Source organism: Impatiens glandulifera, chromosome 6 (assembly GCF_907164915.1).
Source record: "Impatiens glandulifera chromosome 6, dImpGla2.1, whole genome shotgun sequence".
Classification (NCBI taxonomy): domain Eukaryota; kingdom Viridiplantae; phylum Streptophyta; class Magnoliopsida; order Ericales; family Balsaminaceae; genus Impatiens; species Impatiens glandulifera.
The window spans coordinates 43,477,098-43,505,008 of record NC_061867.1 but is presented as its reverse complement, the minus strand read 5'-3'; the positions used below and the strand labels follow the sequence as shown (position 1 = coordinate 43,505,008).

Here is a 27,911-nt window from a genome sequence, read left to right as displayed (position 1 = left end):
CATTTATACCTAAAAAATATATTAACTTAAAAAAATCAATTTAATATAATTATTACGTAAATGTTACACAAAATTAACAAATAAAGATATTTATCATAAAATATAATATTTTGTTTAAAATTTAACATTTGTAAAAACTAGTGAAGGTTAAAAATTAAAATTAGTTTAAAAATTGAAATTAACAAGAATAAACATAAGTATAGTCTTCAAGTTAGACTAAAATGAAGGCAAAATAGTGAAATTCATAATGGTCTTCAATCGTATTTGTAGATGTAAATTTGTTTTATAAATTGATAATACAATTCTAGTTAGATAATAATAATAATAATAATAATAATAATAATAATAATAATAATATATATTAGTTAATTAAGACTTAATTAATAAAAAAATCGCTCTTTCAATTTTCTTAAACAATTCAAGTTTATCATGGGTAGGATATTTCCATAAGTTGAATTTTTCTACTTTTAGTCAGTACACACCAATGTTTCCATTATTTTATGACTCAAATTAATCATAAAATGATCCACTATTCTTTTATCCAAGCCGAAAACAGATTCACTAACAACCGTTAAGGATGAAATTGCAAAAATACCATTGACAATAATTGAAAGGAATAGATATCAAGTTTCACTTCCTTTCCACCACTCGAAAAGATTGAAAGTTTGGTTGAATATTTTTTCAATCTCATCGATAAGGTAAAATTGCATATATTGAATAATATTTCAATATAATTATATTTTCATATGTTTTCAAAAATTATATTTTTATAATTTATATATATAATAATGCTTAATTTCAAAGTGTCTGGATTGAAAGATCGAGAGTTGTGGTTAATTTGGATATATATATGAGAGTAAATGAATATTTGGGTCTGATTATGGGTTGACCCACCCATAAACTTAAAACGGTTAAAAATAAAATTAGAAATGCTATATGTATGTTTCGAATTTGCAACCTAACTAAAATAAGTATACACATTGAACCAACTAGGCTAATAATATTTTATATTATAAATTCAGCACCAAATTTAATGAACGTGTGACATTCTTCTTAACAATATAAGTTCAACTTTTTAACTAACTAATATATATATATATAATGTTGAATTTCAAAGTATTCGGATTGTCGGGTCAAGAATTATGGTTAATTTGGAAATATGTGAGAGTAAATAGATACTTTGGTCGGATTGTGGGTTGACCCACCCATAAACTTTAAACAGTTAAAAATAAAATTAAAAATGATATATGTATATTTCGAATTTGCAACTTAACAAAACAAGTACAACCATTTAACCAACTAGGTTAATAAAATTTTATATTTTAAATTTAACACCAAATTTGATGAACGTGTGACATTCATAACTATATAAGTTCAACTTTTTAACTAACTAATATATATATATATAAATATATATAATAATGTTTAATTTCAAAGTGTCTGAATTGCCAGGTCGATAATTGTGGTTAATTTGGACATATATGTGAGAGTAAATGGATACTTGAATCGAATTGTAGGTTGACCCGCCCATAAACTTAAAACGGTTAAAAATAAAATTAATTATGTTATATGTATATTTCGAACTTGCAACCTAACAAAAACAAGTATAATTCTTTAACAAACTCTTTAATTCATATAAACCTTAATGAGTTTAGTTAGTTATGAAAAAAATGGACACATTTCTGTATTTTTTAATAATAAATATAAATAAATAAAATTAATAATCCAAAATTTATTTAAAACAATCATACAAATAAACATTAATAGTATAATAATAATAATTCAATCATATATATATATATACATTTAAACATTAGTGAAAAATTAATAAATTTTAAAAATAAATATTTAATTTAAATTTATTAAATAATAAGTATTTATTAAATATTTTAAAAATATAAATATTATACATATATAATATTTTTTAATGGTTAGTCATATAAATTATGTATGAATACACAAAATTATAAATATAAATCAAAAATTTGAAGTGATTTAGTGGTTGAAGTGTTAATGATACATAATAGAGACTATGGTTCAAATCTCGTTAGACACAATTTTTAAACTATTAAAAAATATTAATGGTTAATATGTGAAATAAAAATGTTGATTTATCAAAGTGAGGAGATGGTTGGATGCGAATGATATTGGTTAGAATTTGAGATGAAATTGGTGGGTGGGTAAATGACATTCACAAAATTAGAGGTCGATTAAGATGAATGGTTAAAATATGCGATGAAATTGGTGGGTGGGTAAATGACATTCACGATATGGAAGACATGGAAGGATATGATTTGTTGTTTGTTGAGTTGACCGAAGTGAAAGTGTAAGGTCACATATGAGAGATCGATTATTGGGGTGGATAAATGTGGAATGAGAGAGATGGTTAGCCGAATTGAGGATAAAGAGGGTCTGGTTGTATATTGTAAAAATATGTTAGGAGATGAGTTATTGGAGGAAGTGAAAGCAAGGTCTCAAAATGAGAGGTCAATTGTAAATTGGTGGATAAGTGTGGAATGAGATGGTTAATTAGTCAAAGTGAAAGTAAAGTAACAAGATGAGAGGTCAATGAGGTGGATAAATATAGAATGAGAGGTATGGTTAGCCGAATTGAGGATAAGAATGTCGGGTTGTATATTATAAAATATGTGAAAAAATGAGTTGTTTGATGAAATGAAAGTAATGTCTTCGAGAGAATTGAGGTCGATTGTGATTGGTGGATAACTATGGAATTAGATGATTTTTGATTAGTCGAAGTGTAAGTAAGGTAAATAGATAGAGGTTGATTGTGAAAGAAGTTGATATTGGTGGTTAAAATATGCGAGAAGATTAATTGTTTGACCAAAGTGAAGTTAAGATCACGAGATGAGAAGTCCAATTTAAATTGGTAGATAAATGTGGAAGAATGAGATGATGGAATAGTCTGAGTGCTTTAAGGTCACAAGATGAGAGGTCAATTGAGCATTGATGGGCTAAAATGAGGATAAAAAAAAGATTGGTAATGTTTGAGATTTTTTATTTGACCAAAGTGAAAGTATAAGGTAACGAGATGAGAGATTCATTGGGAAAAATATATGTGATGAGATATGTGAGAAAATGAGTTATTTACCGAAGTGAATAAAATATGGAATGAGAGTGTTATATTTTTTATTTTAATATATTATTCGTGATTTATTAAGAAATTTAAACATTGAAATACATATTATTATAATATTTTTTATTAAATTTATTTTGTTTATATTTTTATCCGTGTTCATCGCACAAAAATCATCATAGTTAAATTAATATCAAATCTATTTATTTCCTTATAAGTATATATATAATATACATTTTAATTTATAAATACTATTTTGGTATATCTCGATATACTAAAATTTTAAAAATCTCATACCTTTACAAATACCAATAACTTCGGTATCGATACTCAACCTTATATATTTTTTGGTATACCTTAAAAATCGATATTTTCGATATATTGCGGTACGGTATAGTCTATATACTTTAATATATATATATATAATGATGCTTAAAGTCAATAAAGGACCACAATAATCCATGTCATTAATTCTCTTTTCTAATAATTATTATTCGAGTGTGAGGTCATGAAATTGAGGTCGGGTGGTGTGTGGTTTGTCAAGTGTGAGGTCGGAATTAGTGGTTAGTTTGACGAACATTTGAAAGTGTGAGGTTACGAGATGAAGGTCGGGTGGTGGGTGGTTTATCTAGTGTGAGGTCGGAATTAGTGGTTGGTTTAACGAGCATTTGAAAGTGTGAGGTCACAAGATGAAGGTCGAGTAGTGGTTAGTGGTTGGTTTGACGTTGAATATAAGGTATATGATCAATTGATATTGGTTGTTGATTTGTTGAAGTGAAGAGTAAAAGAGAGGTCGACTAAGATTAGTTTGTCGAGTGTGAGGTCGAAATTAATGGTTGATATAACGAGCATTTAAAAATGTGAGGTCACGAGATGAAGGTCGAGTGGTGGTTAGTGGTTGGTTTGACGTTGAATAAGAGGTTTGTGATCAATTGAGATCGGTTGTTAATTTGTTGAAGTGGGGAGTAAAAGAGAGGTCGACTAAGATTGGTGAGTGGTTTGTCGATGGATAAAGAGACATATAAAAAAGTTTGAGTCACAAAATTAGGGTCAGTGGATGATTTGCTGAGGATAAAGAGACATATGAATGAGTCGCAATATGATGATCAATTGGAGGGTTAGTGATTGAGTTTGATGAGAGATAAGAGATGTCTTATCAATTGAGGACGACTAAGATTAGTGAGTGCTTTTCCGAGAGAATAAAAAAGACATATGAAAAAGTATGAATCATAAGATAATAATCAATTGAGAGGTTAAATGAGATAAAAAAAGTATAAAATATATATTAATATTAAATTTAAGATTAAATTTAATTTTCATAAATTAAAACCAATTTTAAATTAATAATAATTGGGACATTTCTTTATTAGTCATCATACAAATAAAAAAAAGAAATATAGTGTATAATGTAATAAAACATTCTAAAACCCTTTATTATTTTAATTTTATCCAAACAAGAAGGGAAAATGGTTACATATGGGTGAGAGTTGAGAAGGGGAAGAAGACGGCGTCCTGGTTTCTAACCATGGCACTCAACGGGATGAATGTAGTGGAGCTTCAACATCGATATCTATCAAAACCCTTTCTTCTCCGTCTTCCTAAAACCCTAGTACAAGCAGCAAACTCGTCTTCATTGTCATTCCCCTTATCTTCTTCAAGATATAACCTCAGAACAACAACTAGATTGCGCTTCTCATCCAGGACTACAAGATTTCTCACGCCGCTGAAGAAACCCTTGAGAAAAGTATTATCGACTTGTTCCATACCCAATTCTATCGTAAACGCCTCTTCTGAAGAGGCAGACCTTGAGTCATCACAGCAGCTGTTTGAGGTTAGAAGCATTTCCAGTTTTTAGAAAGTTTCATGGGAGAATTGTTCGATGTCTTTCTCAGATTCCAGTTCTTCTAGTTTGTTTAGTCAAAGTGTTCTTATTTCTTCTACAAGGTAAGACCCATTGCCAGTTTAGGTACCTTAGTCATAGAAATAATCACTTTTTAGTATCCAACGAAAATATGATCTATGAAATTCTTGAAGTTCCAATTTTTACAGTTTGGACCTCACATTGGAGTTTCTAAACAACACAATGAACAAGTTCACTGGTGGGTGTTTCTGTGTTTCTATATTTGTAAATAATATCGATGAATTGATTTGCAGAAACTGAGAGATGCAGAAAGGGAACGAATTAATAGAATAGAGGAATTAGAAAGGAAGGCCAACCTTCAATTGGAAAGGCAACTTGTTATGAGTTCAGATTGGAGCAGAACATTGCTAACATTGCGTGGGAAGCTGAAGGGAACAGAGTGGGATCCTAAGAACTCTCACAATATTAACTTCAGTGATTTTTTGCAGCTTGTTAATTCAAATAGTGTCCAATATATGGAGTATTCAAATTATGGCCAAACAGTCTCAGGTTAGAAAGATCTTTGTAATGGTCACTCTTTATTGAACTGTATTTGTTTGGTGTTTGCTTACATGTTACCAACCCTTTATTGAAATTAAATTATCTATCACAGTAAATTTTTATTTCTAGCTTGAAAGTAAATGTGACCTAATCACAATGGCTTGTTCTAACGGTTTGACATGGAATACCAAAATAATCCCATTAAGTTGAAATGAAGATCCGTGTTTCTATTTAAAATGGGACAACGGATTAAGTATGTAGCCCGCAAATAGACTTAATCATTTAACTAGACACAGAACTTGTCGCCTGTCGGGCTCGAACCCATGAACTTAGAGGCAATAGTGGATACTAACCTTAAGTGTCTGGGTTCGAGCCCGTCAGACGAAAAGTTTTGCGCCTGGTTAAGTGTGTTTGTGGGCTACATACTTAATACGTTGTCCCATTTTTTCCCCCCAAAAAAGATCTGTGTATTCTTTAGCACATTCAAACAATATATTCTTTGGCAAAAGAAACTAGTTGGCTCTCATGTTGTTTGCCATGATACAGTGTTGCATGCTTACATCATGAACGGAGATTTTCTTGCATCCCTTTGGAGGTGTGGGTTTCCTTTTCCTTGTTTTAGATATACCTAATTAGCCTAAGTTCTTGTACCTTTCTTGTTTTTCTAAGTTCTTGTAGAAATCCTAAGTTGACAGACTTTTGTTTGTCATTTTAGAAAAAAATATTTATTATGATTCATATTGATTGGTTTGACTTGTTTGCTTCATTCTGATATGCTGTTGTTTAAGCAGTTGTTTTGGTGCAAAAAATAGGATATGTTCCTTTAGTATCAAATGTATAACCCAGAGATTTCTTTAACATTCTTATATTGTTTTTTTCTTCTTACAGTCAAATTAACCTCTCCATGGTTGGAGGAAGAGTAGGCTACCTACAATTTATTCCATTTCTTTTGTCTTCTGTTTGAGAAAATGTTCTCATAGTAGTAAATAAGTTGTTTACTTATTTATTCCATTTTGTGCAGTGATTTTACCACATTACAAAGAGGAAAAAGAGGACGGAACTTCGAGAAAAGAAATTGTTTTCCGCCGACATGTGGTTGACCGTATGCCAATTGATTGTTGGAATGATATGTGGAGAAAGTTGCACCAACAACTTGTTAATGTTGATGTGATTAATGTGAACTCAATTCCAGCAGAAGTCCATTCCACCATTGCAACAGCAGTTGTCTGGTCGATGCGGCTTGCTCTTTCTATTTTAGTTTATCTTTGGATTGATAGTGTTACAAGACCAATCTATACAAAGTTGATACCCTGTGATTTGGGAACTGCTCCTAAGAAAAAAAGCTTTTCTTTGCAGCGTCGTGCACTTGGGTCATTGGGCAAAAGTAGGTAGGAATTTCCATGACTACTATTCCGTTTACTTGTATCTGTTTATTCTGGAGTCTACGGTTTAGGTCTAAGATCCTTTTTTTGCAGTAGATGGACAAGGATGGATCCTTTTGAGAAATAGTTATATTTAAATTTCTTAGAGGCCTATTTGGTTTAAAACTATTGTGATTGACATCCATAATTGGTACCTTTTGAGCTGGTGGATCAAACCCAATCTGTACCATGTGGAAACACTTTTTGTAGTTGGATCTGGAATTGAGTTTCGACGAGAAAATGTCAATAAATTTATAAATATATGTTTAATTAAGTCATGTTTCAGAATATTATCTCATTTAAATTAACATCTCAATGAGATACTTGACAAAAATAAAGTGTTTTCAATGAAATTTATTGACGTTTTCACATCTAAACCCAGCTCCAGCACTAGAAAGTTTTTTCAAATGGGCCTTATTCTGTGTGGAGGCCTCTCTATCGCGTCAACAACTATACATCCATGTGTCATCATTCCTCACATTACAGGAGTGGACGTGCATAAATCTGTTTGAAACTAGTATACTGGACTCCCTTAATACTATTATATCTTTGATAGTTTACAGTTTTTCTTTTGTCAAAATTGCACACCTTAAATCACTATCTTGTAGGTGTAAATCTGAACAGATTTGATTATAGGATATTTTCCTTTGAAGGCTCCTTTAGCTCGGTGGTAAAGCACAAGGCTTAGGGCCACGAGTTGTGGGTTCGAGCCTTCATGACCATTTAAAAAAAAAGAAGAGGATATTATTTTATTTTGCGAAAAGACATTGTCTTTTATTAATTATGATTATAGAATATTCTTATATGTGAAGATGTGATCCAAACGTTCTGTTTCAGCAGATTTGATTCATTATAAGTAGAATTTGACACTAGTTATTTTCTATTAGCAATTGTTACAAATGATAAGGAGCTAGTCAGTTTGCTGTAATTTACTATTTTGATTGTAATTGCGGAAGTTAGAATGGATTAAATTGTGGTATCTATTATCCATGGGTCATGACCTTTAAATACACAATACATAAAGTATTCTAGGATAGATAACCATTCCTAGAATTATAGGATAATTGTTTGTAAGATAACTATCCTTTTAACCTATTATCTAGATAAATATTAAAAAGGATAATTATCCTTAACACTTGTTAACCTAATTAATATTAGGATAATCCCAATATTCTAATTAACTGGGATCTCTACACTTAACACTCCCTCTCAAGCTGGGTTGTATATGTTATACATGCCCAGCTAGCTTGCAAGTAAGTTCTTCAACTCTTGTTCTTGCAAGTGCTTTAGAAAATAGGTTTAGGGGTAAATCTGTTTTCATTTCGAGTCTTGGTTATTACTTTTTTCCGTCCTGTATCCTATATTAGGCTAATTAGAGTTTTCTTGTATTCAATTCTGTCATCAGTAAAGTTCTTTCTTGTTCTAATGAAAAGTTGACATTTGTAAAAAATTCTGTTGTCAGTAAAATCCCTGTTTGAATTATGTGTCTGTCAACTATATATATGCTTTTGAATTGTATATTCTGTGGTTATTTTCCAATAGGGATCTTGACAAACAATAATGTAAAATTATGAAATCAATGGTATATAGTTGAAGAGGCACTATGAACTCAACTATGGATTTTATGGGAGAAAAATCTTCTGCTAATTGCTTCAATTTCATTAATGCAGAGCTAAATTTATATCAGCGGAAGAAAGAACTGGAGTTACTTTTGATGATTTTGCTGGCCAGGAGTACATAAAGAGAGAGCTGCAAGAATTTGTTAAGATACTAAAGAATGAAGAAGAGTTTCAAGACAAAGGAATATATTGCCCTAAAGGCGTGCTGCTTCATGGGCCTCCTGGAACTGGTAAAACACTTTTGGCTAGAGCCATTGCTGGTGAGGCGGAGCTACCCTTTTTTGCAGCTAATGGAACTGACTTTGTGGAGGTTAGAATTCACTTTCTTATTTGGAATTTCATAGCTAAGCTATGCTTAGTGGTATCTATATTTAGGATTGTTTGGTATTGCAGACGTGAAACAGTAATTTGGGGTTAAATGAAAAATATGTATATGCAAATAAGGAAAAAAACTAAATAGTGGATTGATTCAAGTTATCGGATTTCAAGTTCTTTCCGGAAACTATTGCTTTAGTTGACTGTGAGCTGTGGGTTTTAGTGTTAAAGTTACTTTATTCCCATAATGGCCAATATCCGCATCTTGCTTTACCAATAAAATAAATAACTCTGTTTTATTCATATTGTGAAAATTTATATTTATCGTGGTTGGATTTCCAGAATTTTATGATTTAAAGTACACTTATACATTTAAAACATGTCGTCCATAATTGTCGTTCTATTTCAATGTCTACGGCGACAGATGTTTGTTGGTGTAGCTGCGTCACGAGTGAAAGATCTCTTTTCTAGTGCCAGATCTGTGGCACCTTCCATCATATTTATAGATGAGATAGATGCTATTGGGAGCAAGCGTGGTGGGCCCGACATTGGCGGGGTATGATGTGTTCTATTTTATTTTTTTTACAGAATTTTGTTTTTCTATTCTTCCTTGGGTGTGGTCAAATAGCCTTTACTCATCTTGAGACATATTACAAACTTAAATCAATGTACCATTCTGTTATTTAACTCTTTGCAAATATGAGGAACTTCTAGTGCATGTATTTCAAGATGTGAGATGCAAATGACTGTTAATGTGATTGACAAGACTCAAAGATACAGTGAATGAATGAATAGCTTATCTTATGGGTTTTTATATACCTTGGCCTAGGAAAAAAAGAAATTGTAAAACTGGGATTAAGTAATTATTCTTTGATCTTGGAATCCAGGAACAATTTTGTTTCCCATTGAAAATTAAAGAGAAAACACATGATGGTGCGTATACCAAGAAAGTAAATGGTCCACCTCTAATAGTTCTCAAGAACAAATTTGATGAATGGAGAATATAGCATGGAAAAAAGGCTTTGAAATAAGCATCACTATATATGTTTAGAGGACACAATCAGCTTAGTTTGATTTCTAAAAGGTGGTCAGAATGATTCAAGAAGTACAAGTTTATGTGGAGATCTTGCGCTCTTTTTAATAAAAGTTGACATTTTTCAAAAAAATAAATAAAACACGTAATTCTGATTAGGCAGCTTGTAAATGATAAAACAATAAAACATGTTATAAAATACAGGGAGTAATAAGGATTTTGGTAGTTGATAAATAAGCACCATACTGTTTTAGTTGCTGAATACATCATTTTCTTGTCCTAGAATTTTTCTGTTTTTATGTCCACACTTTTAAGAGGCGAAAATTTGCTGACACCCATGTCATTTCCTAGACCTTACTTTCCTAAAGATCATACTCATTTACATTTTACATGCTCTCTCTCTCTCTCTATCTTCCCCATTCCTTTCTTGAAGGAGATAGATGTGTAGGTGCTTGTACCAACATTCTTATTTACAATGGTAGGTGGCTGTTGTTAGAGCACATTGGGGAAAGAGCCAATAATCAAATGTTTGATTCTGGGGACACGATTTGACTTAATGATCTAATATGCATTTTGATATTAATTGTCATATGTTCCTTCCATTCCTTTGTCATATCCTTGTATTTCTTCTCTCATCATTGGTTGATTTTTAAATGGCAAATAGAAGGGTTTGAACACTGGGCTCGACTGCATACAGATACTGTGAAAATTGGATGTTTGATATAATATATTCTTGTAAGCACAGTCAATTTTTATGTAACAAAATCCCTTCTAAGTAATATGAATTGAATAGGGTGGTGCAGAGAGGGAGCAGGGGTTGCTTCAGATACTGACAGAGATGGATGGCTTTAAGGTGTTTACATCACAGGTATACTTGAATCTTTTGTTATATCTCGAGATCCTGCATGCTAACCATAATGTTAAAACATGATAGAGAAATCTTCTAATGTGAACTATCGACTTGTCACGTGTCAGGTTCTTGTAATTGGTGCCACAAACAGATTGGATATTCTTGATCCAGCTCTTTTGAGAAAGGGACGTTTTGACAAGATAATAAGGGTTGGTTTGCCGTCCAAGGATGGCAGGTTGGCCATATTGAAGGTATGCTAATTTTAAGGTCTCCCTTTTTGTGATATGCGACGTCTAGAACACAGGGGATTGGCCCTTGAGAGATGTCACTGTAATTAATTATTTCTGATCGTTTCACGCCTAAATTACACTTAAAGCAGCAAAAAAGCTGCTTTTATTTCAGAATTACATCTTGATGCGAGTAAAATTGCAAGCAGAAGTAGAAACAAAATTAAATGACAGTTTCCAAACAAGCTAACTGCTACAGTAAACTTTTTTTCTCCTCAATCACATACATGGAATTGTCTGAATTATAGGTACATGCTAGAAATAAATTCTTTCGTTCAGAGGACGAAAAGGAGAGACTATTGCAAGAAATTTCCGAGCTTACAGAAGACTTTACTGGAGCGGAGCTGCAGAATGTATTGTATGCATGCATAATAACCAATTCTTATTGTATTCATTTAGTACAGTACACAGTATGTTAATTTTTTCTTATGTCGATTGCAGGAACGAAGCTGGAATCTTGTCAGCTAGGAAGGATTTAGACTATATTGGCCATGACGAACTTCTAGAGGCCTTGAAGAGGGTATATACGAATCACTAGGAAAGAGTATTTGTTTACAAAATTGGGTTGTTCCCTACATGTATTCTCATATTATTATTTGGTTTGCAGCAAAAAGGAACATTCGAGACAGGACAAGAAGATAGTAGGGAAATTCCAGAGGATTTAAAGCTCAGATTGGCCTACAGGGAAGCAGCTGTTGCCGTTCTTGAATGCTACTTTCCAGATCCTTACCGACCATTCTCTGAGGTGAATGAATAAAAAAATGCACCTTTTATCCTCTCTTTACATGCAAATCTCGTTCATGAATAGTCAGTTTTATTCTCCTTTTCATCATTGATCTTCAGACGGACATTAATTCAATCACTAGCCAGCCAAATATGCGCTATGTGGAAGTTTCTGGGAGAGTTTCCAAAAGAAAAGAAGATTATGTCAACTCCATTATCCGTGCATGTGCTCGTAAGTTTTGCCTATTCAGTGGAATGTCACATCTGCTAAAAATGTTGATGGTGCAGCTTCACAATATGATAGTTACTCAGATACAATTTAATTTTGGCACAAATGCAAGCTGTCTATTATCATACTACGCATTCCATATATTGACAGGATTATCTGGATAGTAGTCCAGCAATTTCATTTAATTGTTTGGGTTCAACTCCTGATTAGTTTGACCACCAATGTACTTATTGTTCTCAATCTGCTGCTTAACCTGTTAAATTTCAATATACCCTAAAGGTGGAAATTGTTGGAGCTTGTTAATGTAGATTGAATTCTCCCCATAAACCAATTTTTCTCAACATGATAATTAGGTTATTTTAACCTCTTGATTTATTATAAAATGAATAGTCTAAAACAAATAAAATAAAAATAAAGCTGATATTTCTAATCATGCAGTTCATTTATTTTCCCTTTGTATTTTGATGTGAAAGAATGGTAAATGGGAGTTTACATGATAAAAAAATGATTATATTAAAGATATTTGATTTAACATAGATTCAGTTATCCCATTTTTATGTAGCCTATGAGTATAGACTTTTAACTCTAATTTATTAGATTTCCTGTCAATAAAATATTTCCTTTGTTTGTGTTGCTTAAATGTAGCCAGAGTAATTGAGGAGGATATGTTCGGTGTTAACAATTTGTCCTGGATTTCTGCTAAGGCAACTTTGATAGCATCTAGACTGGCAGAGTTTTTAATCTTACAGACAGGAATGACAGCTTTTGGGAAGGCTTATTATAGAACCTACAGTGATCTCGTTCCCAGTGTGAGTTTGATGTATTTTTAGTACTTTTATCTTTGGGGTGGTTATACATTTTTTTTGCTCTGGTGGTTATACAATTTCAAAACATGATGATGATGCTCTGAAAGCTATTATGGTGCAGCTTACCGCAAAGCTTGAAGCACTTAGAGATGAGTATATGCGTTTTGCAGTGGCCAAGTGTTCAAGTGTGCTGAAGGAATACAATTCTGCTGTTGAGACTATCACTGGTTAGCTTTTATCTTTGATCTGGGCCCTATATAACTAACTTGGCCGAAATATGATTTTCTCAGGCTCTGTGTTTGATAATATCACTTATCACTTAATCTAAATTATTAAGTGATTATTTGAATTAAGTTTGTTTGATAACTCTTACTTAAAATCACTTAATTATTTATATTCAGCTCAAAATATGTTTTTTTATGTTAAAAAATGCTTAATTTGGTAAACTATGAATGACTTTAACTTGTTAATATAGTGAGAGCGCTCTCATAAGACAAATTTAACCTTGAAAATTAATCGAACTACGTCATTTTAAAGGTAAATAGTCTTTAAGTACTTTTCTAACAACTTCAACATTTTATCAAATCAACTTACTAATTACTCAAAATTTATTTTCATTTGGTTTATTAACCGTTAATTTTGAGACTTAGCTCGGTAATTTAGTAAGTGTCCAGAAGACAGAATAAAAAGTTCTCTCTCACAACTTTAACCCTGAAAATTAATCAAATTATAAGGTAAAATAGTCTTTATGTTTTTTCGACATTTAGTTCCACATTTTATCAAATCAACATACATTCCAATACTTTAAATTTAGATATATTCGTTTGGTATATTCCACATTCGACACTTAAAATTCTGAATTCAACATTCTAACACTGATTTTCGGTTTTATCTAAAGCACCCTCTTAGTCTTCAATATCTATTTTCTTGCTTTTGATGATATGTTTCTTTTTTTGGTATGATTTAGATGTTCTACTTGAGAAAGGTAGTATAAAAGCTGAAGAAATATGGGAAATATACAACAGAGCTCCTAGAATACCTCAGGTAGTTTCCAGTTCATTATTGTGTTCCATTTTCCTTGCAGAAATACATAATTAGCATGTTTGTGACAAGTTGTGGATGTTTTTATAGATCTACCTAGTGTTGAGTAGCTATAGTGCAAAGTATTTGCATTATGATTGTGCTTCACAAGATCCTTTTTTTTGTGGCTTCCTTAGCACTGCTTTTTCATGTCTAAAGTGCAATTATATGAATTTTAGGATTTTACCTCTCAAGAGATATTGTTGCATGTCTCCCTAGGGTAAAGTTTAATTTGGACTTTAAGATGAAAAATCAAAGTTCACAAAAGCATATGGTGTAAGATAAAATGATGCAAACTAATCTCCGTGTTTTAGATTACTTCTTTATAGATTATATTTCAAATTTGTGCAAAATGTTTCATTTTGTTTTGTTGTGGGTCAACAACATGTGTTTTCACTTTCTTTGCAAAACTCGTTGTAAAGTCATTTATTGGGACTTTTATTTTAGTAAAATGGCATTAAGCTGTTCTCCCTACCCAAAACCACTTTCTTTGAAAAAGATAAATAGTGGTTTCTTAAAATGATATGTAGTTTAATCACCACACATAAAGATTGTTAGATGACTGGTAAATAATGCACAAAATTGTAGTAGGACATTTTTTTAACTTTATCTTGCGATAATTCTCCTTTTTTCAGGCGGATGTAATTCCTGTTGATGAGTATGGAGCTTTAGTATATGCTGGACGGTGGGGAGTCCATGGAGTGACACTTCCAGGAAGAGTAACCTTTGCACCTGGAAACGCGGGATTCTCTACATTTGGTGCACCTCGACCAATGGAGGTTAGTTTGTTTTGAAAAGGCTGAACGTAAAGATTTGTTTGTTTTGTAAAAAGTTGAACATAAAATAGAAAAAAAAAGTTCTGTTTGGTTGTTTGAGAAATATTGAACGTAAGAAAAAAATTTAACTCGACTAGAAACGGAATATGACCCGAAGTTCCACTATTTTTAATAATACATATGTAAGAAAGATATATTTGAATAATACATGTGCATGAATATTGGATAGTCCACCTGCACAAGTATATACGAACAAATACAAATAGTATTTATCCCTAAAAGTAATCTAGCAGACTTAGCTTCCCTTCTTATTCTGGTTGATGTGTATTTAATGGTGTCATATTTGCAGACTCAAATCGTGAGTGATGAAACTTGGAATCTAATTGATGGAATTTGGGACAAAAGAGTGGAAGAAATTAGAAATGAAGCTTCAAAGGAAGTTGAGGAAGACCATGAGCAACCGCAGCTTCTATTGGCCAGTCATTTCCTGTAAAATCCATCAAAATATTTTTCGCGTTGGCATGTAAGTGCTCTTCAAGTTATTACTTTGCATGAGATGAGTTTTTGGTTGGTCTTCTGTCTATTAAGCTTGCAAATAGTCTTACCTGGAGTTTCAAGGAATATTATTAGATGATTTTATTTCAATGGTTCAAGACTCCAGGTCATAGAAACATGAGATAATTGAGATAATTATCTCTAGTTAGTTACAAATAAGTCAATTGTAATCTACAACTATTTTCGAACTAATTATCCAAAAAATTTACCATTAGAATATCCTTGTCAATGAATAACATTGAATCTGGTCCATTTGGAAACACTTTCTAGAGTTGGAGCCAAGTTTAGACCAAAAAACATTAACAAATTTATGTCTAATTATGTTTTGTTAGAGAACATTATCTAAAGTTCAAATGGGCCAAAGTCTATGTCATACAAGACTCGTCCAAACCCAGAAAGTGTTTTCAAACTCTAATAAAATAGTTACATGGAAATTCAAAAGTAAGCTCACAAACTTGATATTGAACTTGTTCAAGGTAGACACCAATCTTATTCACAACTGGAGAAGAGTCCCATTACTTTCAACAACTAAATTATTTTATAGGGACGAGACATTGATGCCAATCTAATCACCAAAGCTACGAGACCCCGGGAGGCGAGTTTTCTAGAGCAAACTCACTTGTACCCTTTTTATAAAAAAAAATTGATAGCTATTGTTGGCATATTTGATCGAGTTTTAATTTTTATTTCACTATTGTATAAACAAAGGTTTGTTAGGCTTTTAACACTTATTTCATTATTGGTAAGGTTTGTTAGAAAAAAATTAACACAATAAAAGGAAAGAGATTAATGTTATTTATTTGAGAGGGATATAGGAGAGAATGACTTTATTTTATTGATTATAAAAAGTAGAAAGTTTTGAGGAAAAGAAAAATATAGAGAAATTATTTTATTTTTTTGATCAATCAGATTTCACAATGTCATTTTCTCACTCAAATTATCTTTCCAATTATTTATTTATTTCTGTCTATTTAGATAATTATAATTTTTTTTATTAAATTATAATCATAATAAATAATAATTTTTTTTAAGATAAAAAGGATTGTACACCTCCTGTGCCATAATAATAATAATAATAATAATAATAATAATAATAATAATAATAATAATAATTAGTAAAATGTTAAGTAACAATTGAATTAATATAATAATCAATCTAACTTGTCATAAATTTATTTACAAAATATAAATAAAATTTATTAAATCATTAATATTTAAAAGTTTATATTTCAGAATTTAAATTTATTTTTATACTTGAAAAAGAAAATTAATATGTAAACTAAGGGTTAAAATAATTACATTAATTAACGAACCTAATAAAAAAAATGACATAATAGTTGACAGTACTTTATATTTTATTTTAAAATTTTGTATACAAACCTTAAAAATAATTTGATGTTTGTTTACAACAATTTTTATTAGGTTAACTCTTCATCGTCATGTTATTATAATAATTTATAATATTAATTTTGTAACTTAACAAGAGAACAAACATATTTGTTTTTAACAACTAATTTAACTAAGAAGATTTTTGTGCGATGTACACGGATAAAAATATATTATTACAACGTCCCGTGTTTATCAAATTTGGTGTTGAATTTAAAATATAAAGTGTTATTAGCCTAGTTGGTTAAAGAATTGTATTTATTTTGTTAAGTTGCAAGTTCGAAACATACCTATAACATTTTTAATTTTATTTTTAACCGTTTTAAGTTTATGGGCGGTTAACCCAGAATCCGACCCAAGTATTCATTTACTCTCACATATATATCCAAATTAATAACAGCTCTCGATCCGACAATTCGGACACTTTCAAAATTAAGCATCATTAACTATATATATATATATATACATATACATATATGTATATATATACATATACATATGTTAAAAAGTTGAACTTATATTGTTATAATGTCCCGCGTTCATCAAATTTATTGTTGAATTTAAAATATAGAGTGTTATTAGCTTAGTTGGTTAAAGAGTTGTACTTGTTTTTGTTAGGTTGCGAGTTCGAAACATATATATAGCATTTTTAATTTTATTTTTAATCGTTTTAAGTTTATGGGCGGATCAACCCAGAATTCGACCCAAGTATCCATTTACTTTCACATATATATCCAAATTAACCATATCTCTCGACCCGGCAATTCGGACACTTTCAAAATTAAACATCATTATATATATATATATATATATGTCTAATCACACTACGTTATTGAGTCTATATCACTATGTTATTCAAGATAAGTTTAATGTTAATGTATTAATATATAAGGGTTTGGGAGAGCTATATAAAGTGAATAAGTAGACATTTAATTTCATAAAGCCACACAATGAAAGAGTTGTCATAATTTATTCCATCCCTTTCTTTCTCTCATGGCTGAATCTTGTAAACCAGCACCTCAACAGAAGAAGAGTAGAAAAGTAGGAGTTATAGCTGCAACTTCTTTAACTCTCTTTGTATGCATGATGATCATCATCATATTCTTCTTCTTCACCTATTATAATCTCAATCTAGTTCTAAACAAAACTTCCTTCATGACTTATGTCTTCCTCAATCTCATAGTTCTCTCCATCTCTGTTTCTGCCATGATGCATGGCAGAAAAGTCTATGTCAATACAAACACCCCCAATGATTATTCACTCGATGAATCTATTATCGACGATTATTGTCATCCTCTCCTCACCACGATCGATTGGGATGTGTATTTCATCGACGAGTTTGGTCAGCAACAACGTCATTCTCCTCGAGTTGAGAAAACATTTACAACTCCGGAAAAAGAACCAACCGGAGGAGATCTAGATGACTCTTTAGAGGATACATGGAAAGCCATTAAGGATAAACAATCAAACTTGAGGCCACAAATTGTGAAGAAGAGGAGAGGAGTACCGGTGAGAGATGTTTCGCTAAGTCAAGACGAGTTGAACCGTCGAGTGGAGGCTTTTATTAATAAATTTAATTGCGAGAATGTGTTGCAACGCAAAGAATCTGACCGACGCTTCCTAGAAATGATTAACCGCTAAGTTTGGTGCATGCTCAAATGTGCATGAACTATTGTTAAGAGCTATGTCACTGTCAATGATTAATCTCTTTATAAGAATCTTTTGTAAATAAATAATGTACTTAGAAAAAAAGTAATTGATCCCTATAGTTTGAAGAGATTACTTCGATTAAATGCGAGCTATCGATTGAAGGAGACTTGTACTTTAGAGTTCATACCAACTCATGTTGGTATAAAGAGTGGGAATAAAAATTCACTTACATTTTTTTATGCTTAGAGCATATCAATAATTGTAAAGAATTAATATAGTTAAGTTTGCTATTGTCCAAATTTAGACATCACCCAATTTATATAATTGTTAACTATTAGTCTCATTACACATGTGGCTACAATTGGAAAAACAAATAGAGAAGGGCCATCGAAATTGTATAGGATGATTTTTTTTTTAAGAAAGATACTATTTTTATCAAAATTCAATAAGTTGGTTTAAACGGTAAGAATGAGTTTTAAAAGATTAAATGTCATAAGTTCGATTCTTACTTAGAACGTCTTAATTTGAAATGTCTTAAATAAATGTGGGGATCAAGCTAGCTTCGCTAACTTATTGAGTACTATTTTTTTTCTCATATTTTGACGTTTTGTTTGAATTTTTTTTTCATTTATAATACACATTTACCTTTTCTTTTCTTTTTAATCATTGTTTGATCAAGAGGGGATTATTTAGGTTATATTAAAAGAAAGTTAAGAATTTGAAGATGGTGAATCAAGTCCTTAAATTGTGTGAGTGGCAATCACATGGTGTTGTCTATCACTTGAATAAGTATGATGAGTACTTGTCACTAAAATAGGCCTAAATGCAATATTAAATAGATGCTACACCATTAGTTAATTAAGCATTTACAATGTCATTCCAACTTGGACTTTTAAGTGCCATCAAATGATTTTTATTTCTTTTTTTATTGAATTCATGCCAAATTTAAATTCATATTCTACCTTAAATATTTAAATAAGTTTAATTGTTTTATTTATTAAAAGTTTATTTTGTAACAAGCTCAATAAGTTTACTAAATTTTTAAGATGTCAATCACTTTTTGTTTTGCCTAGTGTCACTTAACAACCTATTCAATAGAAACATAATTTATTTTTCTCATACTTAATTAGTTTCGTTGTACTTAAATTTCTTTTATTATAAATAAACAATTTTTCAAAAATCAAAAAATTTAATAAAATCGATGACAAAATCTTACTAATAAAAACGAAACCAAAATAAGAAACGAAGCCTAAAAGATCAAAAATCACATGTTTAATTTCTACCGAAACGTTTTAATAGAGGCAGAGAGCCATTATTGTGGAGTCTACAAATAAAATATAACTAAAATAGCATTATATTTTTGCCTCTCAAGATTACGAGGTCGGATTTGGTTTGGAGTTTGGACTCTAGTTCGTTTCAGCTGGTCGGGTCGTGGCTAAAAAGTCAAATATATATGGCCACGTGGCGTCCTCCTACTGGTCCACATTTAGATTATTTGAAAAAAAAGTTCAATAAATCCTATTCAATAGGTATATGTTATAATAATGGTCAATAATTGCTATTTAAAATTGGATTATAGGTACTAGAAATCTTTTGTAGAGATAATAATGGAGGATTAAAGGCAAAAGAAGTATAGACTTACTTACATCAACCATTTGCCCAGCACTTACAAAGTAAAGCCAAAAGGTGGTACGCATTAGTGGAGGTAAGTGGCGCGCCGCCGCCGCCGCATAACTCATTCATGCTTATTTTTTTTATTTTTTATTTTAACTTTACTGTCCTAACATTCACTTTTAAGTGTTTTGTCATTTAAATTATCTCATGGGATAGTTTTTATTGCCTACTAAGTAATGTCATATCAAATATGTTATCAAAATAATAATAAAAAGTGAAAAGAAGAAGAAATAATTATAAAAAGAGTGATTACAAATATGAAAGAAAATCAAATGTGGATTCAGGCAATAAGTTACTTCAAATAATAAATTCTAATTTTAAATAAAATTAAAAAAATGGTTTGTTGAAAAAAAAAATAACTTTAATTTAAATCGTTTAATAATTACCTCAACTTAAAACGTTGTTAAATCTCAAACACATTAAATATCTTAACAAATTTATTAGAAGAAAAAATTATATAATGAATTCTATCACTTGTGATTTTTTTTTATCTTATATATACAAACTTCAATTTGAAGAACTTTGAATGATTTTTATCTGATATTTTGCATAGAAATATGGTGAGTTTTAATTGTTCCTGCTCAGTCAAATCCATAAAAAAAAAATTAAAAAAAAAATCCTTACTTTTCTTGTAAGTTGATTGTGATTTAAAAATTTGTTATCATAATTAACATCTTAACTCCATCTACAGATTTCTTGTTCATGCTTAATATTTTTCAAACTTGAATTGTTAATGTTTCACTATTCACTTTCAATGACTTTAAGAGAACACATCAATATTTTGTAACATTTTCGCAACTAAATATAATTTTCCTTCATATTGTTTTATCACATTATCAAACAAATGTTATCTCGTATTCTCATCAAAATCTACGTTTAATGTCTTTAAACACTTGATAAACTCATCGACCAAAATCAAGGAAATTATCAGTCATATTATTTTCAACAATTCATGTCACCACTATTGTTATAGGAGAAGTATATTAAGGAGAAATGAACATGGTGGAGTTTTCTACCAACAAAGATATTCATCAATACTTAATCCAAATCATAACATTCAAAATACAAAATAAATCTAACACTAACCAAGTACAAAATAAACATCCATATCATATATATATATATATATGATACAACAACAAAAATAAGAAACATGTATTGAGCAAACAAATTCATATGTACTTGTAGAAGAAAAAAGAAAGACAGAATTCAAGCAAAACCTTTTGTTATGATTTTATTTTCAAGTTTATTTTCGGGATACCTAACCTGACCACATAATCATGATTCATATTTTTAAACTAGAATGTTATTAGTGAGAAACAAATTTGAGATCTATTTATAACGCATCTCGATGTACTTAGTATAACAAAATCCGTATAATATGTCATTTGTTTCTCTAAAAGCTAAATTTTACAATATCAAATATTAATTTTATTTGTCAAGTTGTTAATTTTTAAGTTTAGGAGGGCATTGGATCCACTGGGTCATGTGGGGGCATACTAGATTTATTCCTATTATTTATCATAATTATTTTTTTCCCTCTAACATGATAGAATCCTAACATTTACTTCAAAATTTACAAGTTTTAGATTGGTTCCATATAAAACATACAAAATAAAAGACTAAAAGTCACCATTCAATTCCAACAAAAATCGGTCGGTCGTGCTAGTTTTTTTTGTAAACCATATCTGATTTTCTCAATATTATCCTATATTGAGATTTGGACAATATATGATAACGAGAGAGAAACAAATATATTGTATTTAGAAAGTCTTTCAAGTAAAATGTTATGAAACTGCTCGTTTTAAAGGATTCATGTTACACGCATTCGCTTCAATCTAAAAAGTGGACTTGTATGAGATAATTTTTCAATCTTATTGATATTTAAATTTTTTACATTGTTTTCTTATTTGTTGTTTAGTTTTTCTCTTCATATTCTTAATGTTTGAACGCATTTTGCGCTCTTTTTTAATATGCTATGCTAATGTAGAATGAATGAAATAAACGGTTATTGTGTCTTATCATGCTCAAGAAAAAGTATCTGAGTTCTAGCTGCAAATATTAACTAATCAAATTACCTGAATTACTTGTTCAATCCCATATGAAGCTTACATGGAACTAGCTCACTCATATAGTGTTGAATCATCAATGAAATCATCTGAATCCAAGGATCTTACTAAACTCTCACCTTTTATAAACAATTTGTACACACTTCACATGCTACAAGAAACTATAGATTATTTGGCTTCAAACTAGTTCCAACTCCTATGGAAGTAAACAATTATTTATGATCACAAGATGATGCAATATTTGATACAAAGGACTTAATAGCGACAAGATATTGTATATGTTATGACTAATGGAAAAGGGTTGTTATATTCAATCATGAAGAGTCTCTAGTTTACAAACATGGCGAAAGAATTGGATCTATTTGGGAGGTAATTGTCACTTGCAGAAGCAAAAACAACAGGTACACCATCTAGTTCAAGTGCATAAGCTAATTTTTGTTTTTGTTTTTGGCCAAAGGGTTATTTTATAAAAAGGTCTTTTAAGCCAATGACATATGCAAAAATACAGCAAAAAAAACAACGGAGTAAACAAAAAGCAGGAGACGTAAAATTAAACACAAAGGAGCATACAAGTTAGTGTTCACAGAACCGTGGTACCTGCGACTACCTCGACCAGGATTGTAATGATGGAACTTGCATGGATAAAAACCTGTTGTCTGAGCTTGGATTATCATCTGCTGAACCTATGACAATCCAAATTATTAAGAAGTTTGATGTCAAAAATGAAAAGAGAACTAAACCAATTCAAATTCTATGGCACTTAATTGTACCTGGTTTTCAGCTCATGCTGTTGGGAGTCACACCTAGTATATTTTGTGATTTTTTTTGCAATTCGGGCAGTTGACGACAATTTTTGATCTAAACTCTCAATTTTCAGCTTTGGAAAATCATCAAAATGGACCTTTCACCCTGGAAAGAAGTACTTGACATCCAACATCAAACACAGTCTTCAGGTTATAACATCATTCAGAAGTTCTGTAAAGTTGATTGGTTGATCATTGATCACTGGATTCTAATTCCCGAGGCAGTTTCGGACACATTTCAATTATCTTATGTTTTAGAGATGGCAATTTTCCACCTATTCTCTCTAACTTCGGTAGCTCCCACAAATGCAAAATCTCAAGAAGAAGGAACACAGGTTCTTCAGACTGTTGTCCCAATATAGTTTCCAGGGCATCACAAAATTTAATCTGAAGCACTTTCAGATTTACTGGAGGTTGACATGTAGAGAAAACTGAGGACAAATTTGGGCAAGATTCGAGGTGAAGATGTGTAAGGTTTTCAATGAACTTGGGCAGCACAGATAGATTACAAATGTATTTCAAATCAGATGTATTAGACACCCACAAAACCTCCAATCCCCTCTTGAGGTCAGTAATCTGGTTTTTCCCATCCAAATCAAATACCTGGCATATGTTTTCGCATCTCTCAATCCAACAACCTTTTGTATTTTTAAAATATGAGAGCTTAGGTTGAAATGTACTGTCGATTAAAAATACAAACTCAGCAAATTGCATGACTGGTTCCATCTCGGCAGGAAAACATTTGAATCCACGAATCTCCAGTGATTTCACATCAGAGGAATCAACATTAAAGTGTCGGGTCTTGAAATAAATATCTTTAAATGCATAGTTATCTTGTTTGAAGGACAGAACATTACTTCCATATGAACTTTTGAGGGGAATAGCAACAAAATACATATTTTTCCACAGTGAGGGATCTGTCTCCAAAAGCTGTGCAAATCGAAAGCCACTAATAGATGGAAGAAGTTCATATCCTCCTCCCCTTATTTCTACTCGCAGTGCAGAGATGATCCAATCACATGGATTCAACAACTCAGCCTGACTGCTAGAAGCACTTTCAGTATTATTCTTGCTGGGCAACACAAGTTGCTCAAGTTGAGTTAGTGTAGAGATATCATATGGTAGATCTGCTATACCCGCTCCAAACAGATGATTTATCTCCATTTGGAACTTCGACAAACTAAAACAATCTCCAAGTAGGAGCTGACGAAGTTTACTAAGATTCTTTAAGGATGGTAGCTGACTGATACTACTACCAGACAAATCCAAAATCTCAAGCTTTGTAAAATTCTCCAAATTTGGCACTTCAACAATATCCTTGCATCCCCTTAAGTACAGCTCGCGAAGATCCGTAGTGTTTAGCATGGATGATGGCAATTTGAGCTTTGTTTCAGAAAGATTGAGATACTGTATGCTGTTCATTTCTTCCAGGGAGTTAAGAACAATCTTTTCTAGAGCTGTACATCCATCAAGGGATAAATAAAGAAGCTTGCTAAGATTAGAAATGGATGGAAGTTGCTTAATCTTAGTTTTAGAAAGATCTAGTTTCTGAAGCTTGGGCTTAGACTGGAAGGATTTTTCTGGTATCATGGTCAAAGCAGTACAATCAGAAAGATCTAACACCTCAAGCTCCGTAAGCAGACTTAGGTCAGGAAGCTCTTGTAGAAGCAAACAACTTGACAGTAACAGCTGACGAACATTATTCAGATTTGAGATAGACTGAAGATTTGTAAATATTGTCCCCGAAAGATCAAGTATTTTAATGTCTTTAACATTATTAAGGAAGGAAATGGTATTCACGTTCTTATCCAAGTTTTTACCCAAGTTCTTGCAACCTTTCAAATTAACATATTGAAGATTGCTCATGTTTGAAGGCACACTTACAACAGAAGTTTCAGAAAGATCAAGTACCTTGAGAGCTTTAAGTCCTTCAAGTGTTTTGTCATGAAATTCTTTAAAACCAGTAGACATTGAAAGGTCGATAATTTGTAGACTTGATGCTGAACCAATGCCACACAATCTGCCCAACACCGAGCAGTCCTTGAGCAATAGATGAGTGAGAGCTTTAAGGGGATTAAGCAGTGGAATTGTTTTAATCATTGTGCCAGAAAGATTAAGTGTTTGAATATTTGTATTCTGAGTGAAATTCTTGTCTGCTAATTTCTCCAATGATGAAGCACTGCAAAGATCAAGCACCATGAGATCCTTCAACTTTTTCAAACTCTCTAGTTTCTTCAGTTTAGAACAATTTCTAAGAATGAGCCAGCTTAGCTTATCAAGATCATAAAGTGTTTGAGGCAATTTCTCTATTTGCATCCCGGAAAAATTGATACTCCGAAGTTTTGGCATTTTTGTAAAGAAATCATCCGCGAGATTTGTTAATAAGGTAGAACCAGATATCTCGAGAGCAGTAAGTAATCCAAAATTCAAATGTAGTTTCAAGTTTATTTCATGCAAGAAATCACATCCTCTCATAGCAAGTATGCGAAGATTGGGCATCTCAGTTAAGGTGGATGGCCATGATTTATATGTTGGGTTGATGAGCACAAGAACTTCAGGATTATTCACAGATTGAAATAGATCACCACCAACTGCCCTGTCAAGACAGTTTCCATCAACCAATAAAACAGACTTGTTAACTGTTTTCATAGTACCATCTTTCTGGAAGATTCTCCCAAATCCTGTCCAATCACCAACTTTAAATACACTAGCCAACCCTAGATTGGCAGTTCCACCATATCCACCCATCCGGTTGTTTCCCAAACCTGGCACGATATCATCCAAATCAATCGGTACTTTTACAAGTGCAACATGATCAGACTCAACTTTCTTCAATATTTGACAATCCATGAGTTCAATCAGAATATCGTGTCCTCTCTCATATGTCTTCTCCATAAAATCTATCGGACCAAGATATCCTTCAAGCATCCAATGAGTTATCAACTCATTATAGTGCACACTTTTACGATCACGAAAAAAGTGGTTGTCTTTCCAACAGCAATCAATTAGCACACTAGCAGGCAAAGAGTTAGTGTACCCATTGCGCAAAAGTTCAGTAAGGAAGTAACTTACAACATCAGATTTTTCACGTGCTGTTGGCAAAATCGTTAACAACTCTTCTTCAGAAGCAGGCTGTGGAATGAAACTCAAGATCTTCGCCATCAAGATGATTGCAGGTGGTAAACAACTAGTCTTTCCAACAATTCTTTTATCTATGTCTTTTATTTCTGCTCGTCTAAGCAGTAATTTTGTGGCATCTTGCTCGTGCATAGGTTCCACCTTAAAAGATACTGAGTTAGGGAGCTTAAGAGATTCAGAGGGATTAGAGCATCTCATGGTTATCAAAACCTTGATTTTTTTCTCATTAGGATTTAACAAGGATTTCACTTTATCAATAAGGTTCTCAATATGATCTTGTTTAACACTTTCATCATTTTCTACATTTCCTTCAATATGCACATAATCTAAGACCAAAAGTAACTTCTTCTCTGCAAGTTCTGCCCTTATATTTTCCTCAAGTTTTTCAGGGCTATCAATGGTCAGCTCTGAATCTTCAAAATCATCAACATTAGATGATGCAGAAGTACGAAGCAAGGATAACTGACGTCCAATACTGTTCAGAAGAGCATCATTCTCATACTTGTTATTATTAGGAAACAACCAGATTACAGCATGGAAATTTCCTTTCTTTTTTGCAAGATTACTGATCTCTCTGGCCATCCATGTTTTTCCAACAACAGCTTCTCCATAGAGAATAATTCTTTGTTCACTTTCATCTGTTAGGTCTTCCAGTAAATAGACTTTCCGATCTGCCACTTTGCCTTGTTGAGCATCATTCAATGAAATCCTGCACGAATATGTCCAAATTAAAAAAAAATGATAGTAAACGAAATCCTCCAAGGCTAATATGCGTTAAAAGTTATGGTTGGAGAAGTATGAACACAAAAAACAAAATGTGAACCTCAAATAATACACATGGAATCATCCTCTTTGAAGGATTAAGGAGTATCAAGAAAATGTAATATTACCTCTGCGTTTGGGGGTCTCCCATCATTAGTTGATAAAGCAACTAATAAACTGTTTATTATTAGGATATCTTGTCCTGCACAATTCAAATATTCTCATTAAAAACTGAAGAATTTAATGAAAAAGAAAATTTGCTGCACTTCTAATGTAACTACATAATGAAATTATTCCCTCAAGCACAAAAAAACTAATTAAAAAAAGACTAATTAAGGAAGAAAGTAATATTCAAATCAAACACACATGATTAGCCTAAATAATATAATGATTAGAATAATATCTAATATTTAAACAAAATCAATTGTCAATCATCCAAATCACTTGAAAATGAAAATGTTAGCAACCAATAGGACATTCACGTAATAAAATAAGTTGAGCACAAGAATAATTTATAACAACTTGGCATGCAGAACTTTATACTCCCAAAGAAGGTGATGAAAGATTTGAACTGGCTCATGAGAAATTTCTTATGGAGCAATGATGGGAAAGGTGCAAAAAGGTGAAAATGGAAAATGGTTTGTATGTCGAAGAAAGAAGGTGGTCTTGGACTCAAGGAATGTACAGAATGGAATAGGGTGTTAATGATCAAGCACTTATGGGCCCTTTCCATAAAACATGACTCAATTTGGGTTAAGTGGATTCATTCTCACTCCCTAAAGGGAACACACTTTTGGACATGCCATGACCAGCAAAACATGGTATGGTCACCCATAGAGCTTCTGAAGTTAAGGTTGAATGTGTGACCAATTGTTGATTACTAGATTGGAGATGGGACGATACAGGTTTTTGGCTTGTTCCGTGGTTGGATAGTAGTCCGATCATTCTCAGAGATGAGTTCAAAGGGATGCAGATGAGGTTTGGCTGCATAAAAGCTAGAATGGTGCAGATTTGGAATGGAGAGTGGCATGGCTACATCAGCAGCACAAGAGAGGGACAAAGACTGCTTGGTATTGCCATGAGCATGATAACAGACAGAACAAATAAGGATACTTGGGAATGGAAAATTGCAAATTGATGATGTCAATTGTCCATTTTGACAGATAAGAAAAAAGTAATAATCACCTCTCTTTGCAGTTGTTCATTTTCATTTTTTTGAGCTGTGGAAAAGAGTCAACTG

The 27,911-nt window shown here is 31.8% G+C and overlaps 2 protein-coding genes across 5 annotated transcripts; one reads left to right on the top strand and one right to left on the bottom strand.

Annotated features, from left to right (window-relative positions):
* The first annotated feature begins 4,535 nt into the window (after positions 1-4,535).
* Positions 4,536-15,988, top strand: LOC124941402 (probable inactive ATP-dependent zinc metalloprotease FTSHI 4, chloroplastic). Of its 3 annotated transcripts, none has more exons than XM_047481717.1 (17): positions 4,536-4,925; positions 5,249-5,504; positions 6,517-6,883; positions 8,587-8,845; positions 9,275-9,406; positions 10,677-10,751; positions 10,859-10,984; positions 11,269-11,378; positions 11,462-11,540; positions 11,628-11,765; positions 11,864-11,975; positions 12,618-12,781; positions 12,900-13,005; positions 13,746-13,822; positions 14,494-14,637; positions 14,984-15,157; positions 15,670-15,988. In XM_047481717.1, exons 1-16 carry the CDS (start codon positions 4,620-4,622, stop codon positions 15,125-15,127), a joined length of 2,595 nt encoding a protein of 864 aa, XP_047337673.1. In that variant the 5' UTR covers positions 4,536-4,619; the 3' UTR covers positions 15,128-15,157; positions 15,670-15,988. The 3 variants fall into 3 exon arrangements, with proteins under 3 accessions (XP_047337673.1, XP_047337674.1, XP_047337672.1); XM_047481718.1 differs by having other exon boundaries at positions 15,666-15,988; XM_047481716.1 differs by lacking the exon at positions 15,670-15,988 and having other exon boundaries at positions 14,984-15,377.
* A 5,968-nt stretch (positions 15,989-21,956) lies between these two features.
* On the bottom strand, positions 21,957-26,895 carry LOC124941601 (putative disease resistance protein At4g19050). Of its 2 annotated transcripts, XM_047481941.1 has the most exons (4): positions 26,800-26,895; positions 22,943-26,618; positions 22,739-22,889; positions 21,957-22,651 (listed from the first exon to the last, which is right to left on the bottom strand). In XM_047481941.1, exons 1-2 carry the CDS (start codon positions 26,823-26,825, stop codon positions 22,964-22,966), a joined length of 3,681 nt encoding a protein of 1,226 aa, XP_047337897.1. In that variant the 5' UTR covers positions 26,826-26,895; the 3' UTR covers positions 21,957-22,651; positions 22,739-22,889; positions 22,943-22,963. The 2 variants fall into 2 exon arrangements, with proteins under 2 accessions (XP_047337897.1, XP_047337896.1); XM_047481940.1 differs by having other exon boundaries at positions 22,739-26,618.
* Between the last annotated feature and the right edge of the window lie 1,016 nt (positions 26,896-27,911).